We start from the raw sequence: 20,163 nt of genomic DNA on the forward strand, positions 1-20,163 counted from the left end.
ACGGAATCGCTGTTGGCCCCAGAGATACTACAGACGCGCACGCTCAAGCCACTCGCCTAGGCGCAGAGCCGGGCAGAAGGGGTGAGGCGAAAGGGTGCACCGCTCCGCGCAGGGATCCGCCCCGCCTTCTCCGGCCCCGCCTTCTCCGGCCCCGCCCCCCATGCTTCAGTTCCCAGCCTTGCCACGAGGGCCGGCCGCGAAGCTGCGCGGCCCCGGTTTCCAGCCGGGCCCTTTTCCCAGCCGGGCCCAAGCATGGCTGCCCCCAGGACTGCGGGTTGGGAAGCTGCCGTGCTCGCGCTTTCCTGACAGTCCCTGGCTGCTGTGGTCTCCTTCTCTTCCCCAGGCCACTCCAGCAGACATGTTTGCCAAGGCCTTTCGGGTCAAGTCCAACACGGCCATCAAGGGGTCGGACAGGTGAGGGAAAGAAGAGCCTGCTCTGCCCACCAGGGCACCCAGACATCTCTGAAGCTCGGCTGGCTCACAGCCTTTTCTGGGCTGGGTCATCCGACTTGGGGTGGAGGCCGAGGGGTACAGCCGGAGAAGGGACCCCGGGGGGCGGGCAAGGGTGAGTTAGACGTGTTTTGAGAGTGAAGATGGAGAGGAGGCCTGATTTATCTCCCAGGCTGTCTTTTGGATATTTTAGTGAGTTTACGAGAAAGCGTATAATTCAATCAGCGCGTATTGACTGCAGTCTGTTTAAGGTGTCGTGGAGGATGCCAAAATGAAGGAAAACGGGGTCCCTGCCCTACCAAGAGCTTTGAGTCCCTTGGGAGAGATTAGATGGGGCACAGAGAACTACAAGTATACGAGAAGAAGTGTCTAGTGATTACCACTGGCAGGAGAGACAGGTGGAGGGTGAGGTGAGAGAGGATAAGGCATATGTGGTAAGAACTGTATCTGTTCAGTTTTGCAAATGAAGGTGTCACCTTGGGAATTTTGGAGGCAGTGTTGTATAGTTGTCATTCTTGGTGCCCTAGCAGAGCTGTTTAATCATAAGTTGACAGATTTGGCAAGCATAGATGAGAAAGGAGTGGGTCCAGGAGCTCTGTGTGGAGTCAGGAAGGCAGGGCTTAGTTTCTAGTGGTAGGCTAACTTGGGTTGCTTACCGGATCTCAGTTTTTTCCTCTCTTTGTAAAATGGAAAGACATGCCCCAGGAACATGTGAAAATAGATGAGACATTGGATGAGAAAGAGAATGGGATGTTTTGGAAGAGTGAGAATAAGGCATCATCAACCAGTCTTTTTCTTGGGCCTCGTGATTTTATAGTAAGTCTTGAGTCCTCAATATTTATTAAAATCCATCCAGGCAGCATACATACGAGGTATGTGTGCTCTCTGCAGGAGAAAGCTTCGGGCCGATGTGACAGCTGTTTTCCCCACTCTTGGAACGGATCAGACCTCTGAGTTAGTACCTGGAAAGGAAGAACTCAACATTGTGAAGTTGTATGCTCACAGAGGGGATGCAGTGACTGTGTACGTGAGTGGTGGTAACCCCATCCTATTTGAACTGGAGAAAAATCTATATCCGACAGGTATGGCAATGGGATGGAGATGGCCATTACTATGGTCCTTGCCTAACATCTGTTTCCTCCATTAATCTGTCTTCCTTAAAACCAATAAATGCAAAATCTCCCTAAGAATCTTTTTGGATTTAGTGTCCCTAGAATTGGGCCTTTCAAGATCAGAAACTGTTATAGAAGTGAGGGAAAACAAGGGTTAACACAAAAAGAGGGTGGTTGCCAAGGGAAATTCTGAGGTGCAGAAACACTGGTTTCTAGTGGGTTAAGTAGGGATTGGAGCCGAGGTCGTGAAAAGGGTGGAGTTTCAGGGCATGTAAAAAATGCTTCTTAAAACTTTCACTAGTGGAATTTTCTTAAGATACTGAAGAGATACTGTGATGGGAAAGAAGCTGGGTTAGTTAAACTCCATACCCAGCTGTCTTAGTGGTGGACTTTGGTTGAGATGTCTCACAGGGATTTTTTCTTAGTCTCTTGTCTGGCTCTCAGGATACTTTGCTTGCTTTCTTTGTCACAGATCTCAGGGAGGCAGTGTCCTTTTCTCTTTTCCATGGCTGCCGACACCTACTTTGTCATTTGGGGGCTTTTCTTCCTCCCAGCTTGGCTGCAGCAGTGCAGTGCAGTCTCCTACCCCAGGCCACCCCTACCCCCACCCTGCTTTGCTGCTGTACACATACAAGCCCTTTTTGATCTAAGGGTTTTACTGCTAATCCCTGTGGAAACAGAGAGAATAAAAATAATACACATGGGAAAGTTTCAGAATTTCTTACAGGCCGGTGCCCTGGTTTCGAATTACTTGCTTCTGAGGACATAAAAGGAATCCTCTTTGGGGCTCTGTCCCTACTTTTATCCACTGTGGCCATTTTTGGCTGCTGCAGTGCAGGTGGAACAATAGGTGCCTCCAAGTCTCAAGTGACACCCAGTTTCTTAAGTCTCCGCCTTCTTCAAGACTGCAGCCTCTTTGAGAAGGGAGTCAGCCTGATGTAAACTATATGGAATGTGTTTCCCACAGGAAAAGGGGCACTCAGTTCCCAGAGAGGGGAAAAGGGATACTGGACAGGAAGAGCAGATGTTCACTTCATCACTAGTTTTAGCCTTACAGATAAATATCCAACTTTGGCAACTAAACAGACTCTTAGAGCTGTAGCTCACTTCATGTGTCTTCCGACCAGTAAAAGTGATAACTTCTCAAGATCATAGATTGAGAGAAACTACTGCAAAGAGCTCAGTATAAATATGTAAAGAATGCAGGTCTCTAAGGCTAAAGGAAGCAAGGATTCTCATGTAAATAGCATATAACATATAAACCGCTTCACAAACTTGGGGTAACCTAATAGAAAAAAAAAGAATGCAACTTCTTTGGGCATCCCCTTACAACCTTCTCTCTAGCTTTGACTTGAGTTTCTTTTCTACATCCTGATTAATGTGGCCTTAGTGTTTGGCTTTGCCATTCCCCAGGGGGTTGACTTTTGGGCAGTAAGTGTTTTCTGGCTCTCTTCTTGGACAGTGTACACCCTGTGGTCTTATCCTGATCTTCTAGCAACATTTACAACATGGCCCCTGGTGCTTGAAAAACTGGTGGGGGGAGCAGGTAAGAGTATTTTCCTATATTCTGGATAGTGGCTGAAACCTACTTAGTAAAGGCCAACTACTTTAATAAATGTACCCATTTTGTGCATTCATATGATTGAAAAATAGAATTTTTCCCTCATGTCTGTTGCATCTCTTACTTGGCTGCTTCCATAAGCTCTCTGACCCTGCTGTAAGGCTTAAATAAGATAAGTGACATGAAAGTGCTTTGTGAACTGCCATATGCTATACTTTAGATTAATAAACTGAATTTAGGAAACCAGAACAAGATAGATCATGGAACTGGACCCTCAGCTTGGTGCTTCAGTTTGACCACTAGTCTCCCAGAAGGAAAAGGTCTGATCCTCAGTTTGCCACTTTTTATTTTCATTATGAATAATGTAGTTGATGCTTAACAAACGTATGTTTGTTGAGCACATGAATAAATGATGAAGTAAACTGTGGAGTTAGTTGCCATGCTTTTGTTTCCTACAGATTTGATGCTGCCAGGGCTAGTGGTGCCCCCTGCTGGTCTGCCTCAGGTACAGAAGGGTGACCTCTGTGCCATTGCCTTGGTGGGGAACAGGTACTGTGCCAGTCAGCTGTGCCTATGGGGAAAAAACTTAGGGAAAACTTGGGAGGGGTGGGAATGACAACTTCACAGCATATGGATAAAGGATTAAAAGAAAAAACATATTCTTCCTGAGCAATCAGAGAGTGGGGAATGGCAGTGAGCCTGTGGGGTGTCCATACATCTGGGCCAAGTGTATTTGCTCCTGCTGCTGCTTCTTCTTTTTTAAATTTTATTTGTTTTTTTCTCCTTTAACAATTTTTTTCTTAGATTTACAGAAGAGTTGCAAGTATAGTACAGAGTCCTGAAATACTTCTTACCCAGCTTCCTGTAATATAACATCTTGTATAACCACAGTACAGTTATCAACACTAAGGAATTAACATTGGTACAGTCCTTTTGACACTATTACAGACTTTATGCATATTTCCCCAGTTTTCCCACGATGTCTTTTTTTTCTTTTTTTGTGTTCAAGAATCCAGTCCAGGGTACCACATTGCATTTAGTTGTCGTGTCTTCTTAGTCTCCTGTCTGTGACATTTTCTTGGTCTTTCCTGCCTTGCATGACTTCAGCATTATTTTTGTCGAACATCCACATCATCATCCTCATCTTTTAATTATTTTTAATAGATTTATTGAGATATAGTTTTCATACTATAAAATTCACCTGTTTCAAATGTACGATTCAGTGATTTTTTTAAGTATATTTACAGGGTTGTTCAGCCATCACCACAGTGTCTCTTTTTTAAAATAAATTAGGAAGTAATGGTATGAACAGTTCTGAAAAATCAAAACCCTCTCACCCCATAATCCTTTTGTCCTAGAAGTAACCATTATCATTCTGATGCATGTCCTTGTCAGCCTTCTTCAATGCATATATAAACGTGCATATAAAATGTATGGTTTGGGGTGTGTAGGTTTAAAAATACAAATAAACAAACTTTATCCCTATTACTTTTTCACTTCAGGTAGTGGGGACATTTTCCATGTCAGCAAGCACAGATAAGCTGAATCTTTTTACCCACTGTGGGGTGATGGGAAAAGTCCTCTTCTAGTGGACATTGTGGTTGCCTCTACTTCGTCTCTCTCACAAACAAGATCTTCCTGATGCCTCTAGGGACACTAGTGCCAATATTTTTCTAAAGTAGATACTAGGAAGCAGAACTGTTTGGCTGAAGATCGTGCATATTTTCTGTTGCCCTATAAAAATGCTGTGTCAGTTTTCCCTCCTACCTACAGGGTATATGGAGCCTGTTTCCTTACATGCTCACCGACACTGGATATGATGGGTCATTTTCATTTGTATCATCCTGAATGAAAAATGACATCTTATTATTTTACTCATTGGTTCTTTGCGAGGGAAACATGGTAGGCATGGGAGGGGTCAGTGTTTAAAGATCTTATTTTTGTTGCTCATATTCTCCCATTTTCCTTGAACCTTTGGGAACCAAGCACCTAGAAATGTTTCCTTCCTTGTTTACCTGTAGCAAAACTTGAAGTTGAAAAGAATGGTGAAATTATTGTTTTTTCCCCCCAGTATTCTATGCAAGATAGGAGAAAACTACATAAATGTGTATTTGGCCTCTCAGTTTGGCATTTAGAATGTATGTGGGAATGAATCCTAGGTGGTTTATGGAAGGGGGTGAGGGTACAAGGGAGTTTACTAAAACTACAAGACAGCTTCGAGACCGAAGTTCTTGAGCCATTGACGATTCCAAGGGTGGAAGACAAAGACCTGTCTTTTAGGAACTGGGAAAGAAGCCAAATTCAAAGATTCTGTGGCAGGAACTGACCCATGGGCACAGGAAGTGGAGCCACCAGATTAGCAAACGTTCTTTTTGAAGTTCAGGTGTTGGGAAATCTGCCCTTGAATCGTCTCCCTTGGGTCCAGGCAACGTTGCCAGGCTTGTATATTCCCCTCCTGTTAGCCAGCTGGACACCGATCCTTACAGGCAATGTGTGAGCATTGCTGAGTAACAGTGGGCTGACAGAGATTTCCCATTTGGGCTTTGGAAGTTTTTTGTAGTTATTGTAAATGTGGTTGTTTCTGATATTTTGGACACATCCATTTCTTAGATAGATGTTATACAGAGCAAGCCCTGTTATAAAGAACCAACTCAGAAGGAACCTTTCGTTGGTACCACTGTATCTCTCTTCTCTCTTCCCTCTGGCATCCCTCAGCCTAATTTATGGCATATGAATGGCCTCCCTTCTGAATTTCCATATAGGATGGCTATGCCTTTTTTAAGATAGGGGAGATAATTTATGTTTTGAAATTAAAGAAAGGGAACTTTAAATATCCTTCTGAGTCCTGCCTGGGTTTGGTTCCTAATAAGAATATAACAATGATAACATCAGTAGAGGAGTTACTTACACAGAAGGGAATATTTGGTCCAGGAATTTTTGAAAGTCGTATGTGTAGGTAATTTGAATAAGATTGAGACTGCACCGAGTTTTAGCTCTGTGATACAAGTGGATGCTTCAGATTTGCAACCGTGGTGCTTTGAACACACGTGTGGAAACCTGGTCCTGACATGTGCCCTCCTGGAAGACTTTCCCTGACCCTCGTCTCTGACCTCCTCCTTCTCAGAGCCCCCGTTGCCATCGGAGTTGCTGCCATGTCCACAGCCGAGATGCTGACCTCAGGTCTGAAGGGAAGGGGCTTCTCTGTGCTCCACACCTACCAGGACCACTTGTGGTGGGTTCCATGCTTTTTCTGTTTTATAGGGAGCTGGGTGGGCGGAGGGAGCCCAGGGCCTGGATTGAGAAGCGAGAGTTTTGATCCCTGCTGTGTCCTTAGTCAAGTTGCTGACCCTAGACATTAATTTCCTTGCAAAATGTGGAGAAAAGATTTTTTTTTGGCCTGTTAAGAAAAGAAATTACAGAGAACTTTATTTCCTAGGTGAATTATAGAATCCTAGGGCTGGAAGAAGGCCTTGGGGATCGTCTTCTCTGCCTCTCAGTACAGTGATGTTCTTTATTTTTATGGCACTGGTCGATCTGGCCTTTTCTGCCGTGTACATTTAGGCATTTTCTGACCCCATGATGAGTGCTCGGGAATTCTCACCTCTGAATCCAAATCAAAGCAGAGTAGATCCTCAGGCACCAGGGTGACAACCTGATGACTTTCATGTTCAAGTTCCACATTTCGGATCTCCTCCTCATTACGGAACTGGCACTTTCTCACTGTGACGGTTGCTCTCTGGAGCTGTATGTGAGTTTATTTTCTAGTTATTTTCGTGTCATTTAACCAAAATAGTAAGTAGTGCTTTTCTCGAAAGCAGTATACCTGGTCTTCTGGCCAAGTGTTGTGTGGCCTGTTGGTATAGATTTACCCTTACGTTTTTAGTCAGTCTTGGAGTTACTTATTTTACAAGTATTGGCCAAGCCCTGCTTTGCTGGAGGTACAGCCTCATCAGTGTGGATTTCAGCAGGCATTTGAGGGCTGCTTACTCACGTACTCCCAGCACCTTGTTGTCTGACTGTTAGTCTGGGCAGTTAAGGTCCTGTTGTCTAAATTGTTTTATCAGTGGCTGCCTCAGTCTCCCCTCCTCCCGCCCTTTGAAAACACTTATGGTATTTACCTGATCAGAATAGCCTAAACATACGCTCTGGCCTCACTAGTAGCCATACTTAATAAGCCTTGCTGCGGCTGTTAGTAAAACTTTGTTGGACTTGCATAATGTTAGTTAACATAAAGCTTTTTGTTTTTCCCGCTCTGCTATGTGGCATCCCTTTTTTTCCTGTCTTCATAAGGCTTAGTGGCATAAAGCCATTGTAATCTCTACTCTGCAGGTTAGATTGCATTCTTTTTTTTCAGTTGAGGTATAGTTGATGTACAATGTTGTGTTAGTTTCAGGTGAACAGCCAAGTGATTCTAGTGACCATTACTATATCTAGTGATTCTAGATATAGATATATACATATATGTTCTTTCTCGGATTCTTTTCCATTAAAGGTTATTACAAGGTATTGAATATAGTTCCCTGTGCTATACAGTTGGTCCTTGTCATTTATCTATTTTAGATTGCATTCTGATTTAACACAGAAGCAGTCTTGAGCAGTCCAGGTGTTTGTAATTTGTTCCATACGCTCAACCTTGGGTTTGTATTTCACCAAACTGGCACTACAGATGCGTTTGCAATCTTCATTTGGTTATTTAATTCAAAATGGTTTTGTTTTTAATTTATATGAAGGGAATGCTTTGGAAGGGGAGCTCCACTTTAACTGTGTTGTCTTTAATTTTTCTCTGTCCCTGAATTTCTGTTAATAATATTATTATTCCTTCGGTTAAGGAGGAGGCAAGAATTACTCTCCCCATTTCAAAGATGAGGAAACTGAGGCATGGGACTTCTCTGGGCCCAGAATTGGAAACAGAGTTGAGAGGCACACCCAGGTTCTCTGGCCTCTCCTGGACACCCCTGCCTGTGGGTCTTACTCTCTCTGGACCCCTGCTGACCCCCTGACCGGGGCTGGAGAATGTTGTGGCTGCTGTTCAGTATTTCTGACATGAGGTTTTTGCAGGCGATCTGGAGACAAGTCCTCTCCACCATCCATTGCTCCACTGGCCCTGGATCCCCCAGATCTCAGTGAAGAGAAGGGGTCTGTCCAGGCAGACACCACCTTGCAGGGAGACATGAGGCGCCTGACCCTGGAGGGAGAGGAGGAGGAGGAGGGGGAGGTTCAGCAGAGGTGTGGGGAGAAGTCCCCGTCGGAAGCTACGGAAGACCCCAGTGTCGGGGACCTGAGCCCAGGCCCCACGGACAGCTAGACCCTTCAAGGTACAGCTCTGGCAGGAGCAGGGCGCTCGCCTCTCAGTGTAGGGACTGAAGCGCTCTGCTCTGCTTCCGACCAGAGCGGCGCCAGGGCTCCGGGAGGGGCGGGGAAAGGCCTTAGTTTTGGTGAGGGTGGTGCCACAGCCCTTTGCCATCTTACCTGGGAGTCTTGCGCATATGTCGCGTTTCCCTGGATACCCGTTGACTCTGCTATTTGGACTGTTCCCAGCTACACGGCCCTCTTAGTTTTCTTCTGGCTCTGACTTCTCTATCAGAGAAGCATCTGCGCCTGGCTGGGCGGGACTTTGTGGCCTGACCCCTTCTGTGGGGTCAGACCTCGGTGAAGGCTCAGTGTTCTAGAGAGTCTGGGAGCTTTGGTGCCTGGGAATGGGCTCCTTCAGAGCTGAGGGGTGAGGTACGGATGTCACCGTGCGGGGAGTTATCTTGTGCTGCGCGGGCCTTCTGCGGCCTTCAGGAAGGATGTGGTTCTTGTCTTCTCCTTGCAGAGCAAATGGACGAACTGTTGCAGAGATGCTTCTTGCGTGCTTTGAAGTACCGCGTCAAAAAGGCTGACCTCCCTTTACTCACCAGCACTCTCCTGGGCAGCCGCATGTTCTCCTGCTGGTATGGAAGGCATGGTGTGGGCTGGGGGCCGGGCGGTGGGTCTGTTTCCTGCTCTTTGGTGGTAGGATGGGACAAGGCTGATGGGGGAATTGTTTTAGGGACATGATGTGGAAAGAGCGAAGTGGAGGGTTGATCTAGCAAATACTGAGTTTTAAAGACTTAAGTTTTAGCCAGTGAAAGGATGTCGAGGAAATGAAGGTTAAAATGCGCAAGGCGCTTTGAGCACTACCTCTGCTGTGGTGATTCTGGGCTCTTTTACGGATTGGGCAGCATGTCCGGCCCCGGAAGGGCCCTGGGGCAGCCTGTTTGTTCTGGAGGCTTCAGTCCCCTCACACCTTTCTGAAGAGTAGGTGGGCCAGATTAGGTTGTGTCAGCAGGAAGAATCGGTGTGAACCCCCCCACCCGACCCGCACACACAGCCACCAGCAGAGGGAGTGTTACATGTGGGTTGAACCTGGACTTTGAAGACTGAGCCATCTGGGCTCAAAAGCCAGCTCCCCAGGGTGTTGGAGCAAAGGTGTATTTGAGCCCATTACCAGGCTTCTCTGAGCCCTGATTTCTAACACTTGTAAGATTGCTGTCAAGATCGAATAACCTGACATTTAATAAGCACCCAGTAAATATTATCATGTCAGGAGATTTGCTTATTGATTTTCACCTCAAGTCTGAACTTCTTTCTTTTTGAGAATTTTGCTCTGTTGTTTAAAAAAGTGGTTTTAATGTAATTCTCTTCCTCTACATGTGAGCTTCTTTAAGGCATTCTATACACATGTGGGGTCTGGAGTGCGCGGCAGATCTAGTTTTCAGTCTCATCTATAACTACGGCCATGTCCCAAATTAAGCCTCTGGAACAGATGCCGAGGGAGACTAGAAGTGAATGTTCAGGATATACTTTGTGGTATATTGTCTACCTTGAGAGAAAAGGATTTAAACCCACAGAATAATACACAGGTTGGTGAACACCTGACAATAATAACAAAAGATGCACTGACTTATAAAAAGTCTTTTACTGTGTATCCCAGGATGGCCAATACAAGCTGGTTAGGTAATTAGCCCTTCAAGAGTTCTTTTACAGTCATATAAAAATGCTTTGCCTTGTTAAAAAAAGATATCTAGTCTACCAAAAACATATCCATGAATGGGCTTGGTGTTGTTTCTTTTTTTCCATTTTCAGGTTTGCAAGATAATTAAAAATACCTACATATCATCTCTGAGCACACCAGCTGTCCATTAGTTAATCAGTTTTGGCAATACAGTGCACAGAGGTATACCACCACTGGTTTCTGACGTTAAGTTAGCTTTAAGCTTATTGGCTATTCGTACAATTGGAGGCAGCTTGCAACCCAGGCCCTGGAAAGCATTTGCAGGGTTTACTACCCTTTTGCCTGACACCTTTTCAATGGTGAGAGGTCTGGGCACAGACTTGCTAATCCAAGGGTGTCTTAGTGCTTGAGCTGCGGTCAGGCGGGCAGAGGGGTCCCAGGTAAGACACCTTTTCAAAAAGTCTATGAAGAGGTAATCATCACACCCCTTCAGTGCTGTCCGCCAGTCTTTGCGGCCTGGGGGACCCCGCTTCTTACCCCTCCGTGAACGACCTCCCACAAACACAACCCTCCCATCTGCCTGACTGGTCGCAAAACAGTAGCGAGGTAGGCCCCTGGAGTTAATAAAGTACTTGGCACGTTTGGATTGCTCCAGGAGTTTTGGTGGTGGCATCCCTAGAAGCTCCATCATACAGGCCAGCTGGTCTCCTTCATCCTCTCCAGGGAAGAGAGGATGTCCTGTTAAAAGTTCTGCAAGGATGCAGCCAAAACTCCACATGTCAATGGACGTGCTGTAGCGGCTTCCTAAGATGATCTCTGGAGCTCTGTAGAACCGAGACTGGATATAGGTGTAAAGCTTCCGGTACTCAAAACAGCTGGACCCAAAGTCAATGACCTTAGTCGCACTGTGCCCATAGTGTTTCAGGAGAATGTTTTCTGGCTTCAGGTCACAGTGAATGATCTTGTTTCTGTGGAGAGCATCCAAGGATTGCAAGATGGATTGAGCAAACTTGCGAACCAACTGGATACTAAAACCCTGGAACTTGTTTTTTTTCATGAGCTCATAAAGGTCTACGCTCAGTAACTCAAAGGCCATGCAAACATGGTTCCGGAACGTGAAACTTTCCAGCATATGAATAACGTTCATGCTACCGGTTTTATCCAGCTTTTTAAGATGCTCCAAAATCCGGATCTCCTTGGCTGCTTGGCGATGGAAGTGCTTTTCATTGCGTACCATCTTCAGGGCCACGTACTGTCGAAGTTTGTGATCATAGACCCGGGCTACCTGCCCAAAACTGCCCTTGCCAATAATTTTCAGCACCTCATATCGATAAGCTAGATGGTCTCGAGGCACATAAATGTAGGCCCCATCTGCATCATCATAACCCCCATTATTGGGACCACCGATAACTCCATGTCTTTTTTTGGCATTTGGACCCACAAAGTAAATTTCTGGATAATTGATGATTTCCAGCTTCTCATAAGCAGTGAGGTGGTGTTTATACTGCTTCAGTGCTTGTTCTGGGGTCAGAGGCAACACTTTGGATGCTTTGGATGAACTGCTGGATTTTACTGTATTCAAACGATCTGAACTTTTACCCTGAGAAACTGTAGGAGAGCATTTTTCAGAGTCGTTGATGCCATCTGACTGAAAAGTATCAGATCTCCTGTTGCCAGATTCTTGAAATAGTTGTTCTACCTTCATCTCACCTCCATTCAGGAAGCACTGAGTAGGATCTCTTGTTAAATGCTCAGTGGTGATCTACGGCAAAGAGAAGTGAATCTATGTTAAAGTCACTAAAAACGGTGGAAGAATGAAAGAATCGTCCCCCTGACTGAACAAAACAACAAAACATGCCAGTTGTGTAGTTAAACGGCCCAAAAGTGAGATAAGAAAAGCAGGAGTCTCTAGAAACTCGTGTTATGTTAAACCTTGGGTTCCCTGACTGCTGTGGCCACCCCAGCCCCACTACATAGGCCTCCCTTTGTTCAAAACAAGACGGTCATCTTACCATACCCGAAACATGCTAGATTCCTTCTAACTGGTATGTCTTCCTACCGAGAAGCTTTTCACCCCATCCACTCAAATCCTACGCTCTTTCAAAGCCCAATGCTAGTCCTCCCTCTTCCACTTAGAAGTACTCCAAGCCCATACTAACTATGGCCCCACTCACATCTTAAGTGCAGCTTTTCGAGTCTACCACGTAATCTGGCCCTTGTTATATATATACTGTCCTATATTGTTCACAAACTGTTTCAAGTATCTTCCCAAATCTTAAGGGCATGTACCAGGAACAAATGAATACACATTAAAGTGTTCTGTAAATGATAAAGGGACAGAGGCAGGATGTGATCCCCAGGTCTTCTGAATCTTGGTCCAGAACATTAACATAACCTGGTACCAGCTTCTCCTAGTGCCTGTACTATTCTCCAGTAGGGCTGAATGTTGACCTTGGCCTGGAATCAACCAAGGCCTCATCATCTACTCCTGGGTCCCCAAATAAATGATCACATCTTTCTATCTCTGTTCATTGAATCACAAAATTTCTAATCCAGAGAGAACTCTTGAGATCACCAAGGCCAATTCTTTATGTATCTGATGAATAGCAGTGAGAATCTAAGGCCCCAGGGTGCTTCTTGTAAAACTCTCCTAAAGACAAAGAATCTCCTTTCTCTCTCCTTCCCTTGCTCATAGACACATACACTAGTCTCCCTCAGCAAACGCCTACGTGATAAAGGCATACAACTCTTTGACTTGATTTGGCATCACCTTTTCCTGCAAGGAACAATAACCTACAGAAGAAAACTCTACTTATTAAATACCTCTGAAATGAAATAAGATTCTTTGAAACTCGATGGAGGGAAAGACAATGAAAAAGCCAAACGCTAAAAAAAATACTAAGAAGAATATAAGAATGTGCTAGAAGGAAAGAAGAAAAAAAGTGCTAAATCTGTTGTTTAAAAAAAAAGTTTGGGATACTTCAAAGAACAACTATTTTTCTTAACAGACCCTGAAGAACTTTACCCCCGATCTGTATGATTGAGAGCCTCTATGATCAGGGGTAGATAATTCCAGAGAAGCTCTGAGCTATATTTGTGATCTCTTAAAATATAACGCAAATTATAAGGTAATGATCCAAAGTGGCCAACCATTTAAAAAAGAGAATTTTAATATAACCTAAGCAAACAACACCTGACCCATCACCTATATAAATAAAAATATAAAAGATGTAAATATAAAAAACAAAAAAGGGATGAAAAAAAAATTAAGTGTTGGCATACTTTAGACAGCCCCTAATTTAGTTATAAAAGCACATTAGTTCCTGCCTGCTTCTTTTAGGTCATTTAATCAATTTAAACATTTATATAGTACTACAGTTACAAAAATGAGGCACTGCACCATCTTACATATAAGCAAAGCAGCCAGTACAACGGTAGCCATACTTTGGCATTGAGTTTCTACATAAAGAGGCAAGATACGGACCAGGAGAGATCTCTGATACCAAAATAGAGAACTATCACTAGTCAAGAAAATAAAACAGGCTGGCAGACAGAACCTAAATACCTTGCTAAGATGTAAATATAATGCAACATTTTGTTTATCAGCAATTAAGTCAAATAACCATTCCTGTTTTTAGGGATGGAAAAAAAAGGTCTCATCCATCCATCTAACATTCACATGAGCACTAATTGTTCACAATTATAAAAGTGCCAAAAACCAGGTTACCTCAAGGCACTACAATCTATTAGGAGATAGGTTTGGCTGAACTAGGGAATTATAATTATTTGGTTTTAGGTAGATTTACATAACAAAACCAAATATTTGCATGCATCTAAACCAGTTTTCCTTAAATTTTTACTACCTAACCTAAATGCATCTAAATATTTACTGCTAAAATCTTGGGGACACATTCTGAAGAAATGTGAAGTCAGAAGGCCTAGGTTGGGGTCCTGGCTACACTGCTCAAAAACTGTAGGTCCCAGGGTAGGCTTAACCTTTAGCCCAGTTTCTTAGCCTCAATTTCTTTATCTTTAAAATGTGGATAATAATACCTCCTTGCAGGATGTTGTGTGAATCAAATTATAATTAATAATATATGTGAAAGACCCTCAGAAACTATAAAACATGTTAAAAACACTGGTAACAATTAGGCAAAATTCTCAATATATTGTTTAAACTCCAATACACCCTCCCTTTCCCCTTTCAGCTTATCTTTTCTCTCTGTGGTGCCTTCCTCTGCAGTTCCAGACTCCCTCCACCAGACATCTGGCATTAACTATGCCTTCTGTTCCGTGAAGGCCTGCACAATCAGCCTTCCCTTAGGATGCATGGAAACACCTCACCCACTTTCTCCCCCACATAAGACCTCCTTTCAACTTGCCATGCAATTTAATGGGTTATCTCTCCAGACATATTTGACCTTTAAAAAGATCAATGCTTTATCCCAAGGGAATGACTCTCTAGGACCCGCGATCATCAATGACAAGCTGGTAGGAAAGGTATTTGTGGTCCAGGGTCCACCCCTGGGCATTTCACCTACTCTACCTACATGTAAGGCTGTGCTGGCTCTGGAGGTATTCATTTCTGTTTGTGGTAAAGAGAGGGTCTCAGGTACAGAATGTTAATAAGAACAGAAATTTAACTTCCACAGAACTATTACAATAAGATTAAGGATGTCATTTGGATTTCCTGACTCATGGTTTTTCCTTAAAGTGAGCCTAAATCTCTCTCTCTGCAAATTAAGTCTTATTTTGCCCTCCGGAACTACACAGGAGTGTCCAAATTTCCATGTTAAAGCCCTTCAGATACCTAAAAGGGGCTGTCCTGCCTTCACCATTTTTTCTCGAGGCTCATCATCCCCATCACATCCTCCACCTCACACAGCCTGGGTCAGGCTGCCTTACTATATCCTATTCACGTTCTCAACACGTTATGGGCTGCACGGTATATCTCTCTGCAAGTGTGGCTTCCAGAACAGAACAAGACACTTCAGGTCTAGTCCCCTGTGGACTGTCAAGGTTTGAACCTCCAATGAATCTGAAGAATTCCAGAAAGAAATTTTTCCACACAGGGAGGGGTTCTCGCCTTAGCTTTCTTTCCTTTCCTGTAATAACTCAAATACTGGTCTGAATCAATTATGTATCAAGTCTGCTGTGCTATAAATAAAACCTTCCTTCCGTTGTTCTAGGAGAATCTAGAATTTTCACACATGTTAAAGTAGTTACAAAACACTATATATTTCTAGTCTAGGGTTATAATCACAATAACTGACCAATGTCTGCTATCGACTTCAAATATTTTAACTATGTAATTATATCCAGAGAGACAAATAATGCCAGATTAATCATGTTTTATTTAAGAATGCTTCATGTACATTGTTAATTTGGAGCGCTCTTTTTTTTTTTAACACCCCTGTATTGGAGTACAATTGCTTTACAATGGCGTGTTAGTTTCTGCTTTATAACAAAGCGAATCAGCCATACATATACATATGTCCCCATATCTCCTCCCTCTTGCGTCTCCCATCCTCCCTATCCCACCCCTCTAGGTGGTCACAAAGCACCGAGCTGATCAATTTGGAGCACTCTTGACATTTCAAATAGAATCTTCAACTGCGTTAATCAAGTCTTAAAGATCTTGTTGAGAAATTCAGAAAAGGAATATCCTTCTCGTCCAGATATAAAACACCACCCCCTCCCTCGTTCTCGACCCTAAATCTCTGCAACACAAAGCTAACCCAATAAAAGCCTATGAGCAGATGATTTATAGTTTACAACAAGAATGTAAGGGCATCTTGGATAAACAATGAAGCCAAAGCACTCTGTGAAATGAGCAATAGCGTCTCGCAATGGAGTCATGGCATAATGAACTATAAGTGTTACTAAGAGGTCAAAAGCACTTTTTTCAGCAAAATTTGCAAAGACAGCATTGTTTTAGAATCTAAAATCTTGTGTTTTGCAAGCTGTGTTACTCTGAATACCACACAGTAAAAAAATTCATTTTGATCCTGAAACATACAATTTAATTGCCCTACTATATGGTGATTAGCACTGGCCAACTCTGAAGTAAAGTTAAAATGGACTTTAAGTCACATGATGACGGACTGTAAAAGTTTCCCAGAGAGATGTGCTAATTGTCAGCAAGTAACCACGAAATCTGATAGTCAACACACGAGTATATAGGTGGTTCTGGAGCTCTTAGAGGTTTTTACATATTAAAAACTATAAGCTTGTGGAGAATGGAAACTTACTGCACTTTAGAAAGGAGATTAAAAATAGGGTGACCAGCCTTCCAAATATATGTAGCCCGTATTTTGTAATATTATTAGCCTTGAAAGTAGTGAAGGGGTTGATTTTTAATGGCAAAAGCTGACAAACCGTTGGGAAGGACTATGAAAAATGCAAGCAGTGTTTTACATAGAAATAATTTTAGGTCTTAAACAGAAATATGAAGGAGAATTATTGATAAATTAGTCTACTCAATTATTCAGTTTGTTCGTTGATGATATATGCAGCAAATTTTAAAGTCACAGGATAGATTCTCCCTGTCATGGAACTTGTCCAAAACCCTGCTCTCCCTACCACTCTGTGAGTGCCGAGGGAATGGGAATTAATTTATTCTCTTAAACATAAAACGGTGTCAAAAGCTAAATATCTGCAAGCTCCAAAATGATTAAATGCATCGAAACCAAAATGTATTGCTAAGTTTCATTTATGATCTATAAAATGGTTCTCTTAAGCATACTAATAAGCTAGGACTGCATTTCTACCGTGCAGGAAAAATCTGCAGATCTGTAAGTTCAGAGGTATTTTCTGTTTCTTGTTCTTGTTAAAATGAGCCATCATAATATACTGTACATACCATTCTATCAAAAAAAAAAATAACCACTATCTAGGGCTTCCCTGGTGGCGCAGTGGTTGAGAGTCCGCCTGCCGATGCAGGGGACACTGGTTCGTGTCCCGGTCCGGGAAGATCCCACATGCCGCGGAGTGGCTGGGCCCGTCAGCCATGGCCACTGAGCCTGTGCGTCTGGAGCCTGTGCTCCGCAACGGGAGAGGCCACAACGGTGAGAGGCCCGCGTACCGCAAAAAAACAAACAAATAAACACTATCTAGATAAAAGTAGCATGTCGTTTTTTTCCCTATTTACCCCAGTGATTGAAAGGAAGAGGTGGGCTCCAAATCAAAATCATTCTGAAAAGCTGAACTTGGACCACAGAAATTGTTATTTCAAAGTCAAGAGAAACCAAAAGTGAATAAAAAAGAGCCTGGGTTACCAGTGACATGTAACTGTACCTTGACCATTTAAAGTAGCACTTCCTCCTTTCCAGGCCCATTAGAGCTCAAAGAATTACTTCATCTACTTACATTTAGTCTTCTGGGTAGAGGTGGTTCAGAAGGATTGCGGAGTGCATTTGAACAGGGTGAGCCTTTGGTTTCATCTCTTATCACGACGGTATCATTGACAAAATCATCCAATCTAGTTGAAAGGATTACAGATAAAATCTGTCAGTAACTGAAGTATATAAATTTGTATTTCCAAAACACCCTTTAACTGCTTCATATCTGCTACAAAGAATAATTAATACAAACAAATGTCCACACTGCATTTTGGCACTGAATACACACCACAGGGGTATTTGGCAGAGGAAGGGAGGAAACCCAACTTTTCCTCCGTTTTTTATTTTTAAAGAAAGGACAGCATTTCTAGGTTTATAGTTTGAAATTGTTAAAATAAGTCGTACTTTCTGAATGTTGTTAACAATAGGGACCATCAAAAGAATCTCATTTAACTTACTACTTGAAAACGAAGGCTAGTTGAAATCTGAAGCCTAAAAGCTAACCAGAACAAACAAACAAGACAGAGAACTGTATTTTCGAGTCGGAGACTTGGATTCTAATCTCAGCTCTACCACTGGCTACTCTACCTTCCTCTCTGAGCCGTTGGCCACATGTTGTAAAGGGAAGAATAGTTCCAGTCTACGCACTTCTGGGTCTCACAAGCAAGAAATAAAAGGCCTTCTTAGGGCTTTCTCTTTATTTATTTATTTACTTTCCTACTTAACATCTATCTAACTTGTAGAAAAATACAGTGAATTCTACAGCAAATACTATGGGGATTCTCTAAATTACAAAACGTACTGGATTTCACATCTTTACCCACTTAATTTTCGGGTGGATGGTGGAAGCTAAATGCCAAATGATAATTTCTCTGCTCTTTAACACTGTGCCTCCCTCCACCGCTGTAAGGGAACACAAAAGACGGAGAGGATTTATTTAATCCACAGGATGGCGCTGAATAATGTATTTCATCTGCCACCAAGAACATGGATTTCCCAGTAACACACATCAGCATTTCATTGTATCATTTTTACATGATATACTATGAATACAATGATAATGAGCCAGCTGCAAGGGAAGAATTTTTTTAATCTTTAAAACTATGCTGGAATATTTTAGTGGCTTATGAAAACTGTTTTGTAAAATTCTAGAGCTTTCTTAATCGATGTGTTATAGGAATACAAAGAGAAAAAAAACCGAAAAACAAAAACCAAACAAAACCCACTACAAATTATTTTTGGAATGTTCTCTTTTTAAAAAACATGCTTACATTCTGATAAAATTATACCTTTAACGGGAACTGCTTCATTGACAAGAACCAAAAATTCTGGATGTGACTGATTCTTTGCCAACAGTACGAATAAAACAAACAAAATGGGACAGACGTCCACATTTACAAAGAAAAAGACAGACTGAGGACCTACAAGATTTCCTAGAAATAGCCAAAGGAAATTACCCAAAGGTAGTCTCCATACAAATGAAGTGGGCAGGTGGTCCCTACTCTCCATTAAGGTGTAAAATCCTATGAAAGGTGGAGAATCTCTCAAAACACGATCCACAAAAAGTCCTACTCGGCAGAGCCCCTCACCTACACCCCTCACGGCAAAGCCCTTGGTTATCTGCTCTGAGCAACAGGGCTTATTTGAAAAGGTATTGCTCCCTGTCTCCCCCAGCTTGCTAAAAAGCCCCACCAAAAAAATCCCAGCTTCTCAGAGTTCCTACCATATACCCGCGATGTAGGACTTCAGAAATAATCCCCAGGGTGGGAATTCTTCTTTCCCTAACTCCTTTCTAGCCCACTCCCGCGCTGGGCTGGGGGCAGGGGAGCTGATGGAGAGGAAGAGGGTGGGCCAGTCCCGGAGAGGGAGTCAGACCCCTTCCCTCGTCCTTACTGCTTGGGGGCTCGCTCAACCTCCAGCCCAGTCCATCCACGCCCCCCGGCCTCGCCTGCCAGCTGCAGCGGCTCCTTCGGGAGCCCCAGCGCGTTATCCCCCGGCGCCGTTACCTCCGCGGCTGGGTCGGCAGTCCGTCTCCTGGCGGCCCCGCATCTTTCCGCCCGGACCCGCGAGCTGTGCCTCCCATCCGTTAGCTCCGGACCCCCCGGAGGGAGGGGCGGCGTTTGGACGGTCAGGCGAGCAGCGTCCACCTGAGCTGGGGCGGCTGCCTCCCGGGCCGCGACGTTTCCTCGGTAACTCTCTTCCACACAGTGCAGCTCCCAGCGCGTCCGCTCCGGACTGGCTGGGGTCGACAACTGCCAGAGGAGCAGCAGGGGCGGGAAGGGGAGTGGTGTGGTCGCCTAGCAACCGCGGCACGCCCCTTGAAACGCCTCGGCGCAACAATGTGGCCACGCACAGGGGCGGGGCCGCGGCCACTCCCCACTGAGCGGCGCGTGTCTCGGAAGCTCTCGCTGGCCCCGGAAGGTGGGAGGCGGGAGGCTGGGAACCCGCCGCCTGAGGTTGTCTGGTCGCTGGCTGAGGCCTGAGGGCCGCGGCTGGGGAGGTAGAAGGGCCCTGACGGAGGGTTTGTGAAATAGCAGCCCCCGATTTCTGCCTCAGAAGTGGCAGCCGGCACCTCACGGTCAGCTAGCTATCTCTTAGCAAGTTGCAGCCTAGAGTTCTAAAACCTCCCTTGAATATGAATAAACTAAGGACGAAAGACATGGGTAATTTCTCAGGCTTCTCCACTGAGGGGCGTCCCTCCGGAGGGTAATGAGTTAACAAAGG

At 44.1% G+C, this 20,163-nt stretch overlaps 1 protein-coding gene and 1 pseudogene across 2 annotated transcripts; one reads left to right on the forward strand and one right to left on the reverse strand.

Annotated features, from left to right (window-relative positions):
• The first annotated feature begins 358 nt into the window (after positions 1 to 358).
• Positions 359 to 10,305, forward strand: LOC307048999 (eukaryotic translation initiation factor 2D-like; annotated as a pseudogene). Its single transcript has 8 exons — positions 359 to 414; positions 1,342 to 1,532; positions 3,025 to 3,108; positions 3,582 to 3,672; positions 6,248 to 6,355; positions 8,182 to 8,438; positions 8,939 to 9,056; positions 10,231 to 10,305. The product of its transcript is annotated as a eukaryotic translation initiation factor 2D-like (transcript).
• LOC307048998 (dual specificity tyrosine-phosphorylation-regulated kinase 3-like) lies at positions 10,072 to 19,522 on the reverse strand (the record flags this gene model as incomplete). The annotated part of the gene is made up of 3 exons (XM_079698308.1): positions 10,072 to 11,861; positions 17,468 to 17,579; positions 19,446 to 19,522. The coding sequence occupies 3 exons, from the start codon at positions 19,520 to 19,522 to the stop codon at positions 10,287 to 10,289; spliced, it is 1,764 nt and encodes a 587-aa protein (XP_079554434.1). The 3' UTR covers positions 10,072 to 10,286.
• Positions 19,523 to 20,163: the final 641 nt, after the last annotated feature.

Source organism: Hyperoodon ampullatus, assembly GCF_949752795.1.
Source record: "Hyperoodon ampullatus genome assembly, chromosome: 2".
Taxonomy (NCBI): Eukaryota; Metazoa; Chordata; class Mammalia; order Artiodactyla; family Ziphiidae; genus Hyperoodon; species Hyperoodon ampullatus.